This window comes from Alosa pseudoharengus, unplaced genomic scaffold (assembly GCF_046254945.1).
Source record: "Alosa pseudoharengus isolate Yale_2024_CS ecotype anadromous, Long Island Sound unplaced genomic scaffold, YU_APseudo_1.1 YU_APseudo_1.1_scf_18, whole genome shotgun sequence".
Classification (NCBI taxonomy): domain Eukaryota; kingdom Metazoa; phylum Chordata; class Actinopteri; order Clupeiformes; family Clupeidae; genus Alosa; species Alosa pseudoharengus.
Genome location: NW_027468650.1, coordinates 23,693,216 through 23,715,715, shown reverse-complemented (window position 1 = coordinate 23,715,715; position 22,500 = coordinate 23,693,216). Strand labels below are relative to the sequence as shown.

At 46.8% G+C, this 22,500-nt stretch overlaps 1 protein-coding gene across 4 annotated transcripts in view; it reads right to left on the bottom strand.

Moving 5' to 3' along the window:
* stau2 (staufen double-stranded RNA binding protein 2) overlaps nt 1–22,500 on the bottom strand; it is a 101,604-nt gene that overhangs the window by 48,428 nt on the left and 30,676 nt on the right. For all 4 annotated transcript variants that reach the window (XM_076290650.1, XM_076290652.1, XM_076290649.1 and 1 more), the window contains 5 exons: nt 20,273–20,380; nt 11,564–11,776; nt 10,624–10,761; nt 7,221–7,352; nt 5,294–5,351 (listed from right to left, as the gene is read on the bottom strand). In XM_076290650.1, the coding sequence (XP_076146765.1) occupies nt 5,294–5,351; nt 7,221–7,352; nt 10,624–10,761; nt 11,564–11,776; nt 20,273–20,380 (649 nt within the window). The remainder of the gene's footprint in view (nt 1–5,293; nt 5,352–7,220; nt 7,353–10,623; nt 10,762–11,563; nt 11,777–20,272; nt 20,381–22,500) is intronic.

The following is a 22,500-nucleotide window of genomic DNA, read 5'->3' as shown; positions in this document are numbered from 1 at the left end:
GTCATTACCGTTCACATCGTTACCTGCCAAAGAGATTTGCGCACATGAACCACCATCCTTTTTTGCCAAAGGGGGGCCTGTGTGCTTTGGCTCAGTATTGGGTTCAGATGGGAACATCATTTACAGATAGAGCTGTTTGGGCTGGCATGTGGAAAAGTTATTCTACCCTTGGTGACTTGGCATGATATTTGCTCAATTTTAAAGCATACACTTGCTTGGCTTCTCATAAATTCCATGCTATGCTATGCTTCTGATTGACAAGAATGTGGATGTGTATACAACACTAGTGGCGGCTAATCATCCAACATGCATTACATTACTGGATTACCACTTAAAATACTCTCAAGAACAGGGAAAGTTGCTTGCCCCGAGGAAATTGGTCCAAATCTTTTTTTGTAGTACAGATACTTTATATTTTAATCAACTGTAATTAACTCATCTGTTGGCAATGAACACATACACAGTACAAGACACATACACAGACACACATAGAGATGTGGGCAGCCTCTTCAACATCAGCAGTTGCGGTGGTTAGGCGAGACTCCTTGATCAAGGGCAAATCAATTGACACAACCCCCCCCCTCCACCCCGCCCTCTGGTGTTTCTCCATCCAAACCCAATGACCTTTGGGGCCAGGTTTGCACCTCTAACCTTTAGGGCTGCCCCCAACACCTTAACGTAGCCTTGAACATTCGTTGTGCACAGATGCTATGAGAAGTGCAGACATGAGGAGACACTAATGCATCACATCGGATCCCATGGCCGATCCCATGGCCGACCACAGGCTGCGTCAAGAACATGCTCTAATTAAGCTGATGACGCATCCCGAAACGAGAACCGTGGAACCGCTAAAATGGGCGAGAAAGTCGCCTGGACCACTGTCCTGAGAACAGCTTGAGCAGCATCCCAGACAGAGCAAAAGAAGGCGGAGTCCTTTTTCCATTGAATGATGTTTTTCTTTTCCTTTCACTTTTTTCCCCCTTTGGTTGCTGCTAGTTCTGGATTAGCCTATTGGAAAAACATGCAAGTTTAGCCCTCAGACAAGGTCGCTGGAGACCAGGGGGAGAACAGCTGTTCCTGGCCACACAGCTGTGCACTGGCGCTAGCACGGACCGCAGCTGATGTCGACGGGGATCTGGGCCGGAACCAGGCCAGACGTGAGCCAGAGCTGCTCATGAGCTCAGCTGCTATCCGGAGAGGTTAGAGAACTCGCTAACTTCCTGTTTGTATCGGCAACAGTACAAGTACGGCTAGCTGGGGGGAAAAAAACCCAAAACAGATTCTTTGAAAGCTGCTCGGCTCTCCAGCATCCAAGCTGGGTCTTTACGGAGCATCATATCTTGGTCTGGATTCTTGTTTGTAAGCTTCTAAATATTATTTTACGTAGCCCCATAAGGATGCAGATAGACACACATCTGGGTATTGATGATACATGCATGTTTTGTACAAAATGTGTGTGTTTGTCCGTCTGCAGAATATGGATTCAAGGGATGGAGCACAAATCAGAAACACCAGTCGAGGGTCCCTGTGGTCATCTCAGTGGGAGAGAGTGCCCAGAAATAGCGCAAACTGACACAGATTTTTCAGATGTCCAAATGACAAGTTCAATTTAAACTTACACAAGTCAGCGCTGCAGCGGCCGCACCAGCGAATGCCTACGAATGTAACATACCGTAAAAGGGCTAGGTGTGAGCCAACATGACATCACCATTGACATGCAACTAAAAAACATAAATGCACAAAGGAGGGCGGCAAAATGGGAGAGAGAGGGAGAGAGAGGGAGAGAGAGAGAGAGAGAGAGAGAGAGAGGAAAAAAAAATACCCATGATTCCATGCCTCCCTCTCACCCTCTCCCATGGTTCCACCCAAACTAATGGGCTCTGTCTGAGAACGGTGTACTGGCCACAGGCCAGCCAAGGGCCCAGCGCCTGATTTTAAACAGATAAGGATGAGAGCCCAAACTGTAAATCAAAACGATGAAGCAACAGGACTCTAGATACTAAACACAAACATACACACACAGAGACACACACACACACTAGGCATGTCTGACACAAACACATTAAACACAGACACTCACACAATTCACAGGCAGACACATAAACACAGACAAACATGGCTGCATGTAGGCACGCAAGCATGCACAAACACAAACATACACGCACATGCACAAACACACACAAACAAACACACAAACGCGCGCACACACACACACACACACACACACACACAAACACACACACAAACACACACACACACACACACACACACACACACACACACACACACACACACACACACACACACACAGACACACACAGACTCTTGTCAGGAAATGAAACGTGGCAACATAAGCTGACGAAAATAGGGCCATGCTGCAATAACCCCCTGGGGGGACCCTGGAGAATGCTCCTCTCAGGCAGAGCCCTAATCACTTCTGCATGGCCCTCCTGGGCAGGTCCTCATCCTCTCCTCTCCTCTCCTCACTGCACCTCACCTCTGCACTCCTCTTCTCTCTCCTCTCTTCTTCTCTCCCTTCCTCTCTCCTCCTCTCCTCAGCTTCACTCTCCTCTCGTCCAGAATGAAGATCTCAATGAGTGGCAGCCCATTATACCAGTCACCATGGTTGTGTACAAACTTTGTGTGTTTGCTTGTTTGTTTGATTTTACTTGATTACTTTCAACAACTTACTTTCCTACAAGTTTAAGATGTCATTACGTTTGTAGTCTCTTATTCTTTAATAAATTATCCTATTCTATCATGCGGTTTACTTTTATGGCCAACTGATTCAACTAACTGGAGCACACTTTCTTTTTTAAAATACATCAATAAAATGTGACTTGAATTGACAAATGCACAAGAAAGGATGAAAACAAACGTAAATCCGTGGGTTGATGGGTTGCGCAAGATGCATCGCGACTACCTCTAATCACACAAGTTGTGTGAAGCAAACTAGCCACGGGGTGACGTGACAGTAAACGGACTGATGGGGCCTGACGTGCGGTCTTATCCCTTTCAATATGCATCACATTACAGTACATATGCCCTCGGAGCAGGGAGAATGACTCACCAAGGAGCCACATATTTGCAGTCTCTCACTCTTACTCGCCCTCATTCTCTCTCTCGTGCTTTCGTTTAAAAATGTGTTTTTCTGGTTCTTGGCCTTCTTACTCATCGGTGCCATGACACAGTGTCCCTTCTGTGCGTGGGGGGTGGGGGGGGGGTGCGCTGGGAGGCAGAAACCTAAATTGGGATCCTGATTCCAATCTGCCATTTTGTTCCATGTGTCAATCTTAATCTGCCATTAACTTTTCACTACTGAGCCGTGATGGGCTGCCGTGCCCAGAGCAGCACGGAGAGGAGGAGTGAGTGAGTGGGGAACAGCCAGATGAGGAGCAGCAGAGTGAAGTGGAATGTCCCAATTCCGGGCAGCGGCGGTCAGAGCAGTGAGAGCCGGGGGGTGGGGGTGGGAGACGTCGATTTCCCCCCTGGTCGTTCCCATGCAAACGCGCCTCTGTTGTGTGTCAGTGCCCTTCACAGGGGCCGTAACCGCTCTCACTGGCAGCTCACGCAGATTGCAAATCCTGGCGCTTGAACGACGAACATTATTTCAACATTAACAGGTCCGCGCTCTGGCGAGGCCACGCGGAGGTAATGAAAAAGACAGTTGGCCCCCGGTGCCGCTGACGGGGCGAGATGAACTCTCGGAGGGGTTAGGAAAAAATGGACACCCTCCAGGGTGGGTCTGCAGGCCAAAAAAACAAAACAAAACAAAACCGAACCGACAACAAAAAGGCGTTTTTCGTCGTAAACGCTCACCAAAACGGAGACCTTACGCTAACCTCGCCTCTTTTTCTCCCCCGACACAAGCGGCCCAAGGGGCCTGACTACACTGTCATCGCCCTCCATCGATGACACGGTCAGCACCGTCCCAAAAATAGCTCTTTTATGGGGAAGTCATGGAGGCTGAGTGGGCTTCAGAGCACGGGGCTCTGACAGTGTCTAGGGAGGTGAGTGTGAGCGAGAGACTGAGCAAGCGTCTCTCCGTGCGATTTGTGCGAAAGTGGGCGGCCGGCCAATGTTTGCACCACACGCTGACTGAGAATGATACAAACTTTGTAGAAAAAAGGGAAAGGGGAAACACATACACAGACACACAGACAGACACACACACACACACACACACACAAGGGAAAAAAAACATCCTCCTCCATTGGTGTCATTTCATCATTTCCAAGAATGCCATCGTCAAGCTGCATCGAAATCTCCAAAGCTGACATCACTGAAGCGACTTCATTCACCGTAGCTTTTTGCCAGTTTATTTCAAAACTCCACAAAAAGAAAGGGGGAGGGGGGTACCCCAACCTTCTTGCACAATTGTTTGTATCTATCCCTTCAAATGCCACACACAAAACTGACTCATTCTCACCCTTTCAAAGTGAAATACCCTAATGCAGGGAGGCTGTGATGTAAATCTTCTCCCCATCAGACCACACTGACCCACTATCTCTGCCCCATCTGGAGAGAAGCCGATTAATCAGTGGCAAGGCAAACGGTATGGAATGTGAGATGGTGAATGTGAGCCTTTGATGGCGCCTGAAAGGCCTTTGATCCCGGCTGTCTCTTATATAATGGGGGCTTCGTTCTATAATTTCATGCAATTGCTGAACATCCCACACACATGGGAAAGTCTGCGACTGTGTGTGTGTGTGTGTGTGTGTGTGTGTGATTTGGAGGGTTGGGTTGGGGAGGGGGGCTAATCCTATCTGGCAAGCAGCAGTCCAGAGAAGGTGGGTGTGTATGTGTGTTAGTGTATGCATGTGCGTGAGTGACTGTGTTTAAACGCTATGTGTACATATGAGTTTACGCATGTAAGGTATAAATCCACATATATCCAGCATGTTAGTCCCTGCTTGTGTGTGTCTGAAAGAGAGAGAGAAAGAGAGGGTGTGTGTGCATGACCTACAGAGAAGGGGTGTGTTTGTGTGGGTGAGTGTGCATACAGTATGCCTGTGTGTGTGTATGTGTTATTAAGAAAAAAAAGGGGGGATACATATGACTGTGTGAATGTGTGTGTGTTTGTTGAGTTTGTGTGTGTGTGTGTGTGTGTGTGTGTGTGTGTGTTGCCCAACACTGCTTTGCGCCCAGTGTGTAAGTGAATGGGCCTTGTGGATTTGCAGTCTCCACACACACGGGAGGTGGATTGAGCTGACAGTCAGAGGCCCATTGACCAGTCATCCAGATTAAACGCCCGCATGTCACCTGGGCTGGAGCGGCCCCCACAAACACTCACTGTTATTCGTGGGTTCAGGGAAAGACGCTCTTTGTCCATTCCAGCCTTTGTTGTCCATCTGCAGAGAGGGAAGAGGAGAGGGATGTGAGAGAGAGAGAGAGAGAGGGAGAGAGAGAGAGGGAGAGAGAGAGGAAGAGGGGGTAGAGGGGGAGGAAGATGGAGGGGGGGCGAGAGCATGGGAAGGAGGAGAGAGCGAGGGAATGGCGAGGGAATGAGAGAGAATGAGAGAGCCAGTGGAGAGAGGGGGAAAGAGAAAGAACGAGAGAGAAAGAGAGAGAGAGAAAGAGAGAGAGAGGAAGGAGGGGAGGGAAAAAATGGGAGAGAAGCCAGTTTACCAAAACCGCTTTTCAGTGTGTCAGACAAGTTGCTTCCTACTGTTTTCATGCGAGGGGGGGGGGGGGGGGGGGTGGTTGGGTAAGCAGAGGGAGAGATGGGTGGTTAGGGGGTGTCCCCAAATTAAGACATCCTTGAGCAACTGTCACCAGCCCAGCCAAGTCTTTGCAGGCTTGGGGGGTGGTGGGGGCTGGGTTACAGGCAGGGGCTGAAAAGGTGCTCTCTCTCTCTCTCTCTCTCTATAGGCGGCTCCAACAGGCTACGTGCTGCGGGGCCTTGCAGTGCTGTCTGGCAGCCCCGGCGGTGGGGCTCAAACTGATGGCAAGCCTCTGGAGAGTGAGTCTCCAAAGGTGGTCAAAAAACAAAGTGTTTGTGATGTGAGCGGAGATGTTAAAGGACTGTGGGATTTGCCAATGTTTAAGTCCATCTTACTCCCCAGTCTGCCCCTCTCTCTCTTTTTCTTTCTCTCTCCTCTCACACACTCTCCCTTCCCAAATCCTTTATCTCCATAGATGTCTGTAGAAATGTCAAAGTGCTTCTGTAGTTCAATGTGTAGAGCACTCAGTAGGTAGAGGTGCTAACTACCACCCTGGTGACGGAGCAGAGAGCCACCTGGTTGCAGATGTTTTTACACTGTCCTGTATGAGGTTTTGAATAAAAGCGTCTGCTGGATGAGCAGATGTAAGTGCAAATGTCTATCCATCTTTCCTCCACCTCTCTTCAGTATACACCGACAGTATTCTGCAGGTGTCTGCAGGGTCCTACAGACCATATCTGACATATATGTTCTCTAGATATGTCTATTCTCTATCTATCCATCAGTCTATTTTATGATGATCAACTGACGTTGTCTGGGGAGGTAGGTAGCTTATATTTCCCCAAGAACAGTTACTCGTATGATTGCAAATATGCACATAGCCTATTATAAATATCTGAATAGGTCCATTGCATTAACAAACATGAAATCAAAATCAATATGCACCAGCTAATGTATGCAATTCAATCACGTTCTGCAAAACAGCAATACAATACATCAATTATATCTGATTCATTGATTTGTAATTGTTGATTTTACTTAATTTAAGGGTTTCAATATTTTTTTAGGAATCAGCAGGGTTCTAGAATTCTATTCTATTTTAATCAGTCTGTTGATGAAAAGCATTCAGAGATTCAGAATCATAGAATTGTTTTTAATTGGTTTATATATTTTTCATTTACATGTTTTGCATCTACATATTTTCAAACATTGGAGGAAACCCTCCATGTTATTTTGATCACAATCAACAAAAGTGCTCATACGTGTGAGTTTGGAGTCAGGATATGAATTTAGGTCCATACCGCCCAGCCCTACTGGGGAGGTAGCTAGTGGACTGCACACCTCTCTCTCCCTTTCTCTCTCTGAGATCTACTGACCTTGTCTGGGGAGGTAGGTAATGGGATGGACACCTCTCTCTCTCTCTCTCTCTCTCTCTCTCTTCCCCATGGGGATCAATAAAGTATCTATCTCTTGAGATCTGCTGACCTTGTCTGGGGAGGTAGGTAACGGGGTGGACGCCTCACTATCTCTATCTCTCTCTCTCTGAGATCTGCTGACCTTGTCTGGGGAGGTAGGTAACGGGGTGGACGCCTTGTAGCCCAGGTGAAGCAGCATGGCCTCTGCTGCGTTCCTCTTGGCCACCTTCTTATTGGGTCCTGTGCCTGTGGCGATCTCCCCTCCTACTTTCACCTATGTAAACACACACACACACAAAATAAATAATGATACAACAAACATGCGATTGATATTGCTCAAATGATTAAATCTCGAGACCTTTAACAATCAGAGAGTAACTTGTTGCGACCATCCAAGCAGAACACCAAGAACCAATAATGTGATTGCCCAGCCACGTTGCTCAAAAAGTTGCCCTCATGTATAATCTCCCTCAGGCTGCACTAACGCCACAGAAAACTGTACAGCAGGCCCTCTGGAGGGGTGCAGAAGGGGACCCAGAGGATAGTTTATGGGGTAGTTGTTTGAGCGTGAGTCAAACAGTTGCGCCACAGTGTTTTGCCTTGGACGTGTGCGTCTGTCCGTGGTAATTGGATTAGGCGATGGCGAACAGGTGGCGGGATTATATTCGGGCTTCCCGTGTTTATTTTGCATCGAGCCGCAACATAAAATCTGTCTGCAAATAAAATAAGCAGACACTCGTGGAGGTAAGTCAGACTTGCAGTAAAATAAGCAGATATTTGTAGGCGTAAATCAGGCCTCGGTCGGTAAGGTAAACACAAGTGGGAAAAGCTGCACTAACAGCATTCCAGAGCTATAAAATGATCGGGAATCGTGGGAGGCCAAAACAGGCTCTAGTTACAGTACGCCGCGACGGACAAACCGACAGCGGAACAAGTCTGTTCAGGAATACACAATGACGAGCAATGACAAAGAAAGAAAGAAAGACCAGGAAACAAAATAATCAACGACAACGAGTCAATGCATCCCACAAAAATGGTGAAAACTTGAAAGGGGTTTAGCTGCTTTGGTTCCAGACGAAAGCTTGTTGAGCTGCGCTGAGCAACATGTAGCCCAAAAGCCTCCTCTCCCCCTACTTCCCAAACACACACACACACACACACACACACACACACACACACACACACACACACACACACGGCCCCCTCCTCCCTGAAGAACAGAAACTCATTTATGCCCCGCAGCCCCGGCAGGGGGGAACAATGTGGAAATTTTAGAAGCGACTCGGGCCACACAAAGGAATAAGCACACAAGCAGAGAGCTGATGCCAGTCAGAGAGAGAGGAGGGGGGGGGAAGAAAGGGCCATGGAGAATCGCTTTTTGGAGTGTGTTTGTGCGTATGTGTGTGTGTGTGTGTGTGTGTGGGGGGGGGGGGGCTGGGTGCTTCTGCTCGTACCCGCCAAACACGCCACGCCGGCGGAGAAAAGAAGGATTAAGCGGACGGGGAGGACGGAGGATGGAAGAGAGGAGAAGAGGAAGAGAAACCAAACAGAATGGGGATGTCATGCCGTAAACTAAAATACCCCTGCCTCTGTGTTTTTTGTTTCACTCTTTCTTCCCATTGGCTGAAGGGAGACGAGCAAGCAGTTTAATTCTTTCGTTGAATTAGGTCTTGATTAACTCCTGAGAGATACGGAGAAAGAGAGAGAGAGAGAGAGAGATAAGTGATAGAGTGAAGAAGGAGGGAGGGAAAGAGATATAGACAGAGTGAGAGAATTGACTCAACTGGCCCCTTCAGGAAGTGACAGCGTTTGGACTGATGCTGCAGAAAGCTATTAAGGCCGTGGTGAATCATCGCAGTGAAGCGGTGGGGGCCCGAAGACAAGATCTCTCCCCTTCTCTCCCTCCATCTCACTCCCTCTTTTCCCCTTTCTCTATCACTCTCTCTCACTCCCTCCCTCTCCCCATCTTACTTTCTTCCTTCCTTTCTCCCTTTCTTTCTTTCTTTCTTTCTTTTTTAAGAGTCCCCATTTCGCAACAGCAATTCTTTGTAGGGCTTTTGTAAACTGTCATTCTTACATGCGGAGGTCAGAGTGCTATTTTACTGGAAAGAGCTTTCCCATAAAAGACAGCTAGATTTATTTTTTCTGGCTGTAAAGAGATGGATTTAAGCCAGGGCCAACTTTCTCCTTCTTAGACACTCAGTCAGCAGATGAGTAAGTCAAAGATGACGACGGCAAAGTTGAATGGCTCGTAAGACCTATAGAAGGGAAGACAGGGACAGTGAAGCATTTACAAAAGGGTGACATATGCTCTGCGTCTCCATACGGATTTATAAGCCTCTGATTCACTATGCGCAAAACAGCCACAAGGAAGCACGAAGACAGGCAACCTAAAAAGGTGTGCAAAAGTGAGGGCAACTCTGAGGTTGCAGGAACTAAACTGAAACATTACTGCAACATTACTGTAACATTACTGCAACAATACTGCAAAATTACTCTAACATTACTGCAACATTACTGTAACATTACTGCAACAATACTGCAAAATTACTCTAACATTACTGCAACATTACTGCAACAACCTCCTCTGGAGGGGGTGGTGGAGGACTCCACGGAGGCTTTGTGACTCCATTCAGTTTCAATGCCTCCGATTCAGTATGCTTCTGGTATATTACAGACAGCGGTTATCCATTCACTTATTCACTTCTCTATGCTGCTGTGCTAACGTAGGGAAAAAAACTACATGACATGACCTTGGTTTTAGTACAAAAGCTATGAACACTCACTTTGGGAGAAGTCATCTATTGAAACTGAGTGAAGACCAGCGAGCACAAGGTTCGCTCTGAGCATTGTTCATCATTTGTCAATTAGAGAATCCTACATTTGAATCATTTGTCAATTAGAGAATCCTACTGGGCTATGCAAATAAAACTCTTAATTAAGACTAAGTGTGCCGGTTAATTTGGCTTGTGCAGGAAAGGAATTTATCCTGCAGCTTCCAGAGGCTGTGCGTAATCAGCCACTATGGAGAGCGGTGTGTGTGTGTGTGTGTGTGTGTGTGTGTGTGTGTGTGTGTGTGTGTGTGTGTGTGTTTGTTTGTGTGTGTGCGTGTGTGACAGCACCCCTGATGAAGACAGATGACACAGCAGAGTGTTATCAGTGTTTGTCGAGGGATCTCCTCCTCTATCTCTCCCTATTTGTCCTCTGCTCTCCTCTTCTCCCACATTCTCTCTCTCTCTCACACTCTCCCATTCATCCCTAACCTCTCTCTCTCTCTTTCTCTCTCTCTCTCTCTCTTCATACACACTCTACCTGTATTACTCCATTATATTTCCATTCCCTCTGCTACCCCTCTGCTCTCCATTCCTCTGCTCTCCATCTCTCCCACTTCCTCCCTCACACTCTCTCTGCATCTCTCAAACACACACGCACACACTCTCATCAGATGTCCCTCACTTATACAACAGTGCGAGGGCACTACAACAACATGTACACATGTACAACCTCCCCCCCCCCCACACACAGACACACACATACACACTCACCTGCATGATGAACTCGCGGCGACGCGGCATCCCCCTCTCCGACAGCAGCATGTACTCGGGCTCCTTCTCCTTCTTGGCCTGCTGAATCTGAGCCAGCCGGCTGATGGGGTTCATCCCCTGACCATACTCTGGACCCGTCTGGAGAGGGACGGAGGGAGAGAGGCGAGGGATGGAGGGCAAGAGAGAGGGGGGGATGAGGAGAGCGAGTGAGAGGGAGGGCGAGAAAAGTTGACATAGTTGAGAAAGGAGGCATCACAGAAAGACGGGAAAAGACAGATAAGTGAAAAAGATTGAAAAAAAGAAAAGCAAGAAAGTTTAGCTGAAACAGCGACCAAGAAAGGTGAGAGGTGGAGTGCAAGCACAGTTTGTCAGAGAAAGAGGAGGATGAACAAGTGAGAAATGGAGTGGAGAGAGTGAGAAAAGGGAGACCACCAGGGACCAGAGCATGATTCTGCACTCTGACCACAGGGTCACCGGCATGACTCAGGCCGAGAAATAACACGTACAGTGGCACCCATTAGACCCAGCTCACACACACACGCACACACACACAACACACACATTTTAACCATTTATTTATGTCCACATGAAGAAAATGGTACAGGGACACAAATATTAATAATGCAGTACAATACATAATGCAAACCTACGGACCAGTAGCATGCACCAGGTCTTCACAATATCACTTAACTTAAGTGATATATAACTTAACAAGCACAATACTCAGTTTTTAAGGGTATAAGCGGCTGCCAATAATAGCAGATCCCACACACTCTCTCTTTCACAGGCACATACAAATTTATACATGCAGTCAAAAGCACACGTGTGTATGCATACACACACATACTGATACCTGAACAAACTTACACACATTCTCTTGCACTCAAACACAATTTCTCACATTTTCTCATACACACAAACAAACTTAAGTTGTACGGACCTTTAATATGGTTTTGGGCCGTTTCTTATAGTGTAGTTTAGGTTTCTCTATGACGGGCAGGAATGGCAGTTTCTTGAGCTCTTGGAGAATGGTAAGGGCCGCCCGCTTCTTAGAGAGTTTCTTGCTGTTGCCCTCGCCATCAGCACAGAACTCGCCAACTGTCACCCGTGTCAGGAAGCTCTTCATGTGCGGGGGGCCACTTTCTTTTAGGACCTACAGTCAGGATAAACACACACGCACACACACACACAAATAAACAAACGTAACAAATTACATGCATGGTAACCATTTTCTCAGACCAAAACCTGGAAGAGGAACATACACACACACACACACACACACACACACACACACACACACACACACACACACACACACACACACACACACACACACACACACATTCTTTGGTTGCTGTTTCCAGTTCTCAGAACCTAAACTTGAATAGGAGGAACACACACCCACCCACACACACACACACACACACACACTTTCTTTGATTGCTGCTCCCAGTTCTCCCAGTTCTCAGAACCAGAACTTGAATAAGAGGAACACCCACACACACACACACACACAGAGTTGGATATGCCTGGTGGCTGTGGTCTCCAGCTCTCTCTCTCTCTCTCCGAACTTCTCTGTCTCTGGAGAGGAGGCTGGTGCGGCGGAGCTTACATAAGTCAGGCCCTATAACTCCAACGCTCTCGCTCTCTCTCTCGCTCTCTCTCTCTCTCTCCCTCTGCCGTGCTGATATATTACCATTTAATTCCATTCATGTGTTCATGTGTCTGCCTCTCCTGCCGCGGCCTGGTCCGAGCTCTGCGTTCTGATACGAGCGCCGAGCCCAGAAGTGATAAACAACCTGAGAGCTCTTGGCCAAGACTCTCCTCGCTCACTTAGGCTTTGCTTTTTTTTCTTTCTCCTCTAAAACAAATAAATTATTCATGTGGGAATTCGTACGTGGGAACCCCCCCCCACCCCACCCCCCCACCCCACACCTCCTGCGTGTGTTAATTGCATTCAGATTTCTGGGGGTGCTAGCGTAAGCTAGAGTGACAGTGTGTACCATGCGCTGACATCTCAGAGGCAACACTGAGCCACATTGGCTGCTGCGTGGGCTGCTGGGAGGATGAAGATTGCCACGCACAGGGAGTGGGGACAGCCAGAGCTAGGGTTGGTACAAGGAAGTGTGTGACAGGCAAGTGGACACGCATGCGCGCGCGCACATACCATGTTTTTTACACACTCAGTTACAGGCATGCATAGTAAGTGAGGATCCTTCATATATGAGAATCCCTAAGTCACTCACACTTACGCACTTACGCACGCACGCACGCACGCACGCACGCACGCACGCACACACACATAAATAAAATGCTGTTTCCCTGACGGCTGTTCTTTATTGCACTCTTCCCAGCGTTGGCTGGGACTGGCTTTGGGGGCCCATTCTGCAGTTGTCAGGAGAAACCTTAAGCAAACAAATCCGAGCTCAGGGGGTGACGTCATGGTTCTGCAATCACACCGACCACTTCCTGTGTGACATGGACATGGGCGGAGGTGGGATGTGGGATAGTGGGATTGTGTGTGTGGTTGAGTGTGTGAGTGTGTGTGTGTGTGGGGGGGGGGGGGGGGTCAGCCTCTAAACAGGTGAACTGGGCCGAGGCCTCAGAGAGCGGTCTGGTTTCAACCACAGAACACCATGCAGTCACCCAAGGCTGCACACAGAGCCTCTCGCCACTCTCTTCACTCTCTCCTGCTCTCTCTCTCTCTCTTTCTCTCTCCAGGTCTTGTTCCATCTCCCACTTTCTCTCACGCTCAGTTTCCCTCTCCTCTCTCTCCTCTTCACTGTCTATCTGTCCACTCTCAGGTCTTGCGCTCTATTGCACCACTTCATCCAGCACCCCCCCCCCCCCCCCCTCTGCCCCAACCCCTGTTCAAGCGCTCTCTTTTTTGCTTTAATGCTTACGCTTTCTCCTATTCCTTTCTCCTCAATTCTCCCATTTCTTTTCTCATTCCCTCGTTCCCCCCTCTCTCTATCTCTCCCTGGTGTTCAATCACTCTTTCTGCACGAATGGTCCTCTCTCTCCCCTTTACTCATTTCCCTCCCTCTTTTCCCTTTCCCTCTATCGTTCTCACTCTATCCCTCTCTCCTTACCAAACTGTCCTCAACCCTCTCTCTCTCTGAGTGCTGAAAGGGAGCCCTCTCCCGAGGTTATCCCTAAGGTCCTCATTCACTCAGAAGGACATGAGATCTGTTTCTGACCAATCAGGACCCTGGCACCTGGACAACAGGACTCCTCCATCATGACACCTGTCGGATGTCCTCTACGTTGTATGGGTTGCAGTCAAATTCTACTTCTAAAATGGATAGGTCCTCAATTATGATCACATATGATGTCGTTGTAAAACCCAGCACAACCCTTCCGTGTTTCATTCTATATTACTGCGCCACGACTAATTGATACAAAAGTTAGCGTTGCTGCGTTTCAACGTTGCTTGGCAACCATTCTGATAGAAGACATATATTTTTTGCCAGAAGAATGATTATCTATGAATAAATTATTTAATTTCTCATTGCTGGGCTTTTGTTTTATTGTTTTAATATCCACCCCCCTTAAAGTGACTGACCTAAATCAACAGCGATCTAACCAATTGGTGCTAATAAAATGGAAATCCCTGAGTGCAGTGAATGTGTATAGTATAGTAATATAAAGACACCTGTGTCTTGAAGGTCCAGTCATTGACATTAACCCTTAGAACCCTAAGCTGTTTTTAGGGCATTTTCACTACCTTTATTCATAAGGATTTATTCTGGTCATTGTAAGTGCCACACACATATATTATATATTGTTTTTTTCAGGAGAGTCTAGGCTATTCAGATCTGCCATCATTTCATGTATTAATACTAGCATTGATTTTATTTAGATTTTTAAAGAATTAAAATATAAAAAGTGTATTATAAAAATTGTTATATTTCAACATGTATCTCACCACAGCAAGCTCACAGCTCGACATGCATTTCATGTGTGTGTAGGGCAGACTGTCCTGAATCGGGCAATATAATTGCCATGTTGGAGGGATACTCTGGGGCTGAGCAATTTACAGAAATATTTGCTGTGTGATTTACGGAAATAAATGCCATTTTTTATTTAGTGATGAAAAATGACCTTTCTGCGCTCCATATCGGTGACACGAACTGATCTGACCTGACTTGACCCGAGGTTGCGTGTTAGCCTGCGTGCCTGTGTGTATGCAGTCATAATAATTCTCAACTTTTTACTGCATTGCCATGGACAAAGTAAAGGCAAAAAAGGTGTTTATTTGTTGAACAAATTGGGATGCAATGTGAGCCTTGAATTGGATGCCATGCAGGAATTTGCTAGGATCTCAAAATCGGAATATGAACATGCTTTGCCATAGAGAAACACCCCCCACTTCTGCTCTGTCGTGCAATAAAGATTTCATCTTGCTGCGATGAACAGTTTCGGAGCAATGTAACAGAGAAGAAAGGGTGTGTTTTTTGACGCACTTTGCGTCAATCGGGTTCTAAGGGTTAAAGAGGGGATTTTTGTAGATTATTGTAAAAAAGGGCAAATTAAATTGATCAAGATTCCATTTATAAAAGCAGTAAAAGTAGAAATATTAAAAGGTGGAAAAAAATACTTTTTATACTGTAGGCCAGGCTTGGAATTTCACCATTCCGGGGGCAAGGCCACTTGGCCTTCAGTTGGGCATATTTGGTGGGGGGCACAAAGGCCACATGTCAGGGCACCAAGGCCAAAGTTAACTATAGCCTACAGTAGTAGGCTATAAAAATGATCAAAGTTGTTCACTGCAGTAGACCTGAATCACTGTATGAAACATTGCAAAAACATGAAACATGACATATTACTGTACATAGAACTGTAAATCATCTGATCATCTAATATTTACAGATATATAGGCTATATATAACATTTATTTTATATTTGGCCTGTTATGTAAGAAATCATGTATTGAACAATTTAAGCACAGCTCAGCTTTAAGAAACTCAAATAGCCTAGATGCATGCTTAGCATTTTGTGATCATTAAGGCTACTTTCACAAACTCTTAGTCAGCTGTCCTCTGATTTACCAATATCTAGGCGATATTTGTAACATTTATTTTGTATTTGGCCCGTTATGAAATCATGTGGAACAATGTAAAAGCCCAAATTTGGAGACATCCATGTATGTCGAACTTTATTGGATTACTCTGGAACGGCTAACTGTACAGGGGACTGCTTTACGCCTGGCCGTCGTGGCTGCCGTGAAATTCCTACCCTGCTGTAGGCACTGTATGTACAGTAGTAACCGTTTTAGAAACCGGTTATGCCAATGCGCGAAGCATCATGCCTAACAACACCGCTTAGCTGTTCTAAAATCACTGGAACCTCTCTGGGCTAATGGCTTAATTTTTTTGATTTAATGAGGTTGCAATGGCCTCCTTTAGTGTGCGACTTGTTTTAGTTTTACTGTAAGTCATTCAAAAAATGACCAAATACTGCAGTTCCTTTTGCTTTGAGTTCCCCATCTTTAGGACATCTTCATGGCCTCCTCTTCACCTCGCCAAATGAAAAGCCATGTATTGTTTGGGTTGCAGCTCCGTGTTCCAGCTGATTGTCTGCGAGCTTAGCACATCATCTGCCCAGCAGAGGCTGTAGCACACATGACGGCTCAGTTCATCTGCAGTTCTTCTGGCTCAATGGCCGCCAGTGTGGAGCACAAAGAGACATTATCTACCCCCGGAGTTGATGCGATGCCACGACCACATATTTACCGGACCTTGATGTGAAGTGGCCTCCTCATCGAGGGACATAGTTGTTACATAAGCGAACATCCCTCCCTCTCCCTCCTTGGTTCTTTCACACTCTGAACGTGTGCTCTTTATCTTATGTATTTGATTTGACCTTTATTTAACCAGGAAAAGTCCCATTGAGTTACAGTAACTCTGTTTCTGGTAGTAAATCAGCGTATTAATAATATGTTTTCCCGAGGCTTCACTGTTGTCTTTGCGATAATGAGTTAACGCATTGCAGAGCTGTGGGGTGTGGCGTGATGTTGCGAATGCAGAGGATGTGTAAAGAACTGGAAGCTGCTGTAGAGCGTCAAGCGTTTCCCTGCGGTCCGTTTTCGAGGCACTGCCTCGTTGAGTTAGGAAGTACAGCTTGGCAAAACCTTTAAGCTGCATCATCTTCAACAGCGAGATGAAATCCCCCTCTTGCTGGGCTGGGACTGATTATAATATTACATGTGAATGAACACATCATCCTCTGCTTTTTTTCCGAGCGAGTTCAGCATGTATTTGGAAAAAACAAAGAGTTTTGCGCAAGCTAGGCCTTATGAATGAGTTGGTCTTCGACTAGGGACAGTGTTTGGCCTGTCACACGAGAACATTTAGTTTAGGTTTCCCATTGCTGCCATATCGTCTGACTTTCTTCAAGAGGTCTGGCTCCGGCAAAAAGAAGAGGGAGTAACCTTACCGGTGAGTGTTTAACAATGTCGCTGAGACAAGGCCAGGGCCAATGGAGAAGGCTGGCAGCCCAGACATGGTATCCGTAAAAAAGTGGTTACTAAGGACATAAGGACAAATAAAAAAGATGCCCCTGCACTGTGTGGTGGGCCTCCCCCTTACATGCCCAAATGGAGCCAAGCGCTATGGCGTCCCATTTCCCCAACAACAAGGCCAAATATGATGAAGACACACCCTTCCTACAGCTGAAAGGTGAGCGATAGGCATGGAGGATGGGGTGGAGGGGGGGATCTCAACTCTTGGCTGAGATGGGGTTCATGAGGAGGAGTGGGGCAAAGGGGTGGGGGTGGGGGGTGTCTGTCTCCTTTCAGGGCGGCAGACACGCTCCGGTCGGCGGCAAGGAGGCGACACCGAATCCGCGGCGAGGCGATGGGGTTTCAGCGCGAGGGCCGGGGCTCTGATGCGTTCTCATCTTCATCGCTCCGAGCACTGGGCGATGGGAGACGCTTCCTCTCCCTCCCTCCATACCACCCTCCCCTCTTGTCTCGCTCGCCCGACACGCCATGTATTGGGTTGTCAGGAGAAAAGACAGACAGAGAGAAAGAGAAAGACAGCAAAAGAGCGAAGAAAGATAAAGAAAAGCCAGTGAGTGGCACTGTAACTCGATGTCTGTCTGCCACAAGCCCCTATCCCACACACTAAGACCCCCCCCCACACACACACACACACACTGATGGCCCTCTCTTCTTGTCTTTTATTACACACGGACACACATAACAAATGTGAGGTGGGTGTTAAACCTAGTTGTGAGGAAGAAGACAAGACAATTTTTTTGGCGGAAGGTGTGTGTGTGTGTGTGTGTGTGGGGGGGGGGGGTTGTTGCTTGCCTCCAAGATCCTTTGCATGGTTCCAACACCGTGGAGAGGCAGGATATTATACCAAGGGTGGGACAATACAGTCCAGTGACAGGCCGAAGAATACCTCTTTTGTGTGCCTCGTCGATGCGCTCGGCCTGCAGGGAGGTACTTATGTACATGATGGGTGGTTCAACAAGCCTCACGTCTCTTGTATCTCCTTAGTCGGGCGTCATCTACACAAAAGCTGTGATTTATGTATCGATCTCTTTGAAGGGGACCTCTGTTTGATGTCATCTGACAGTGTGTGTTTAGTGTTGGAGAAGATCCTTGACTTGGTGGTAAGCAGGGAAGGGGCGAGAGAGTGTGTGTGGCTGGTGTAACTCATGAGAGATCATAAGCAAAGGGAAGCTGAAGGGTTTCAACACACTGGCCTGTGCAGGCCAATATTCTATTACTTATGATGACTGCAGTCTGGAGCTTTTCGAAGAACTGGATGACGAGGCCAAGCAAAAAAGTCTGTGCCGTCAACCCAAAAGACATCAGGGGAGAGACAGAAAGCTCCAGAAAAATTGACATGGTTGAACAGCATCCAGGATCTCACAGATGAATAATGGTGCAAACGCAGAAGGAAAGGAGTGTACATGTTTGTTTTTGTGTGCGTGTGCGTGTGAGAGAGAGAGGAGGGGGATAACAGGGTAATGTCGTGTGCAAACACTGTTGGATAGGAGCCTTTAAACAGGGTAGATTGCATGCAAGCAGTCAGGAATCTTTCTGAATCTAGCGTCTGGGGAATTTGGACCAGAGAAGGAGTTTACCAAAGCTTGGCTGATGACTACATATTGCAACGTCGTAGACGGCGACGAGGGACAGAGCCATTTCATATAATAACGAGGGTGCAATAATCTCGAGACATCACCAGACCACAGACATTTGTGTTTGTTTTAGCTGCACATCAGGCCACCAAATGTGACAAGAGTCAATCGGTTTGCATGTTTCACATTAAAAGCGGTCATCGATGGAGGAAACCATGACTCTTCGGCTTCACATTCACAAATTCAGGGCTTTTCGAGAGCAATTACTGAATTACTCTTCAACAGAGAGCAACCACATGAGAACATTTAATAACACAACAGAAATCCCTTCCAACCTTTATCCCGTATTAAGTTGATGAGATTTGATTTTTAATTTCCTATTTAATCGGCAAACCAAAAATCTGTGCATGCTCTGCTGACCAAAGAGATGAATGCTGAAGTACATGGTGAGAGAAAAGCCCAAGGACAACCGGGTCATACAATAGTCCTCAATTAAAATTCTCTCTCTTCTTTGACAGACACTAGCACATCGCTCTCGATAAGAGGACCTTGAGTTTTGCGTGGGAGCACGCGGATGGCGGAAAAAAAACATGAGTTATTTAACAGGTTGTCAGGTCCAAGGGATGTCACCACGGTTACCATATGTTATCTTGACTGAGGCATTTCTAAGAGGGCTCTCACCAACAACAATTAGCTCTGCTAATCACAATGTTTAGAAGCTGTCAGAAACTTCACACACAGAAAATAATAATTGCTTCTGAGGCAGTTTCGTAGACAGAGATGTGGCCAACACATGGGAATTACTTCACAAATCTAGTCAACAAATAAGATAAATACTCCCTATCCGAATCAAAAGTTAATGATTAGTCTTAACACCACAAGCTTGAAACTAATAGAAAGCGTTTGCGACACATATGCTTAACTCCTGTGGACCACCCATTTTATGCATTGCAGCCACCCAAGTACATTTGGTGAGCCATCCCATCATCTTCTTATTCATCCTTAAAATGAATTCCATCTGCAACAAAAACAGCTTTTTTCCCCTACATCTAAAACGACAGTAGTAGCCAAACACTATGATGGAAAACAGCAGCTACTGCTGCATTTAAGTGTGGCCCTTAGACATTTCTGCCAAGGTGACAAACTTTAGTAAATAACAACCATTCTTTACATAAACAACAATAAAGGGACCAGGCAGATTTGTTTGATTTGTTTTCTGGGGTACATCACTTAAAACAGACTTAACTTTGGCTACAGTCACAATATTGATTTCATTTCCTGTATTTGCTAAGAAAATATGGCCTGTTTTTATTGCGTGAGCTTCAAATTCATTCGGGTTAAACGGCTTGATCTCTGGGAAAGGAGTCCTATGCTGTAACAGTAAATCCAGTCATCCAGGGCCACTAACTTTTTAGCATGCGTGCCTTTAAGAGGTCCGAGAGAGATGTTTGTTATTGAGCTTCATGCCATGACTTTTCTCTATAACACTGGGCTGGAGTGAGGTGGGAGGTGGGGCATTGCGGTACTGCCTAGGAGAGCACCAGTGGCTCACCTCGAAGTTGACTGGCATGTTTCTCTTGAGGGCGATCTCGTAGACCAGGCTGATCTCCGATTTACTGGCGTCGCTGTTCTCTTCTGCTTCACTCTTCTCCTCGGGACACTGAAAAGAGTTTCACACACACACACACACACACACACACACACACACACACACACACACACACACACACACACACACACACACACACACACACACACACACACACACACACACACACACACACACACACACTTCCTGTTAGAACTCAACATCTGCCAAAAAAGACTGAGAAATATAGAGAGACAGGAGAAATGGAGGGTGAAAGTCAGACAGACAGAGCGGGTGAGTAACACATGAGAGTGAGGGCAGAGAGCGAGAGAAAAAGAAAAGGTTCAACTTTCTTACGAAAAGATATTTGTTGATTTTTTTTTTTCTCCCCTGATCTCATTGGCCAAGATGTCTCTGAGGGTTCAACTTTATTATTTCATTCATCGGTTTCCTAATCTGATATCAGAGACTTAAATCCCCCTTCAACGGATGACTGGTGTTTCTCATGTGACTGCTGAGAAAACCAGGGCCCTTTTCTGTTTCACTTTAGACATCATGAGAATGGACAAACAGTGTGGCCTGGCACTCCACTCCTCCAGCCTGTACACAGAGTCCAGCCACATGACCGGTGAGAGTGCCTTGTCCTCGCTCTTGCATGCCTCAGAACGATCACATGGGGGGGATTTTTTTGTAGACTGGGGCCTCTCATTGGCACTGCTTTGTGTGTGTGTGTGTGTGTCTGTGTGTGTGTGTGTGTGTGTGTGTGTTACAGTGTGAACATCTTCTTCTTTCCCTTCAAGGCTGATCTTGTGCTGAGAGAGAGCCATCTGTTGTTGTGGATGTTTGTTAGGTGCTTATGACATTAAGATGACACTTCAAAGAACATACACGCACGCACGCACGCACACCGAGATTGCTATTTAGAAGAGGCCTTGAAAACTAGATGCACACATGATGTTTTCCCTAAGGGCATATGATGACCTTTGACAGTTAATGGAAACTCTGAGTGACTCAGAACACAAGTGCATTAGGACACACACAACACACATAAGACACGAGTCCTCCATGCTTCCTGGCTAGCTTTGTGAACACTTGAAAACGGAGTGCAAACGATGTTTCTCAAATGTCCCCAGACGACCCAGAAACATCCATCATTCAGCTCGTGCTTAGACGCAATTAGACACCCGCTCTCCGCTCGTGCGCTCTCATGTATCATCATACCCCACAAAGCCCTCGACTGCTCAGAACAGCCAACTCCAGAATCCCTCAGTCTGGCCCGGATCGGGCCCACCTCTGGCCCACTTCTGTACTGGACCCAGACCACACCTGCGCCAGAGTGAGCTGCCATCTAGGCAAACAGTACCAGCAGAGGATTAAAACACTGATTTTGTACTTTTATTCTCTTTCTTCTTCGAGGTCTGATCCGTGAGCGAGCGAGCGAGCGAGCCGGCGGGAGGAAAAAAAGTGAAAGAGGGCCTTCCAAACGTTAAGATAATCTGACGTCTCTCATATCCCGTCTCTCCACCACGTTCCAACGGGCCTCCGGCACGGTGCTCAATCTCTCATCACGTCCTTCCAGGGGCCGTTTCCTGCTCCGTGTGCGGTCACTGCTCTACGCTTCGCTCACTACACCCACCATCGCTCACATACATTACTCTACACCAGACCCCCCCACCCCAAATAAAGGTTCTCAAAATAGCTTTATAAACTGTACCATATACCTGCACGGAACCTTCTCCGTTAAGGAATGTTTTCCTGGGTTCTACGCCAGTTTCTTTCTGTTTTAGAACCAACAAGCATTCTGCTGTGGCCCCTTCTCTTTGTCTTCTTTATGAAAGAATCACAAACATATGTACAGGATTTTTCTGGCATATCTTCTTTTGCATTGCATACACTTTTCTCTCTCTCTCTCTCTAGTGTGTGTGTGTGTGTGTGTGTGTTTGTGTGCGTAGGTGTGTGTGTGTGCATAGGTGTGTGTAGGTGTGTGTGTGTGTGTGTGTGTGTGTGTGTGTGTGTAGGTGTGTGTGTAGGTGTGTGTGTGTGTGTGTGTGTGTGCATGGCTTGAAGAGTTGTCTAGTGAGAGTGACTGTAATCCAGGTCAGCTCCTGTCCAGCCTGCATCTCATGGGCCGTGGCTCTGTGCTGTACAGGATGTCCGCCGGTCTGCCTGCCTTGCCTGCGTGTCCTGCACTG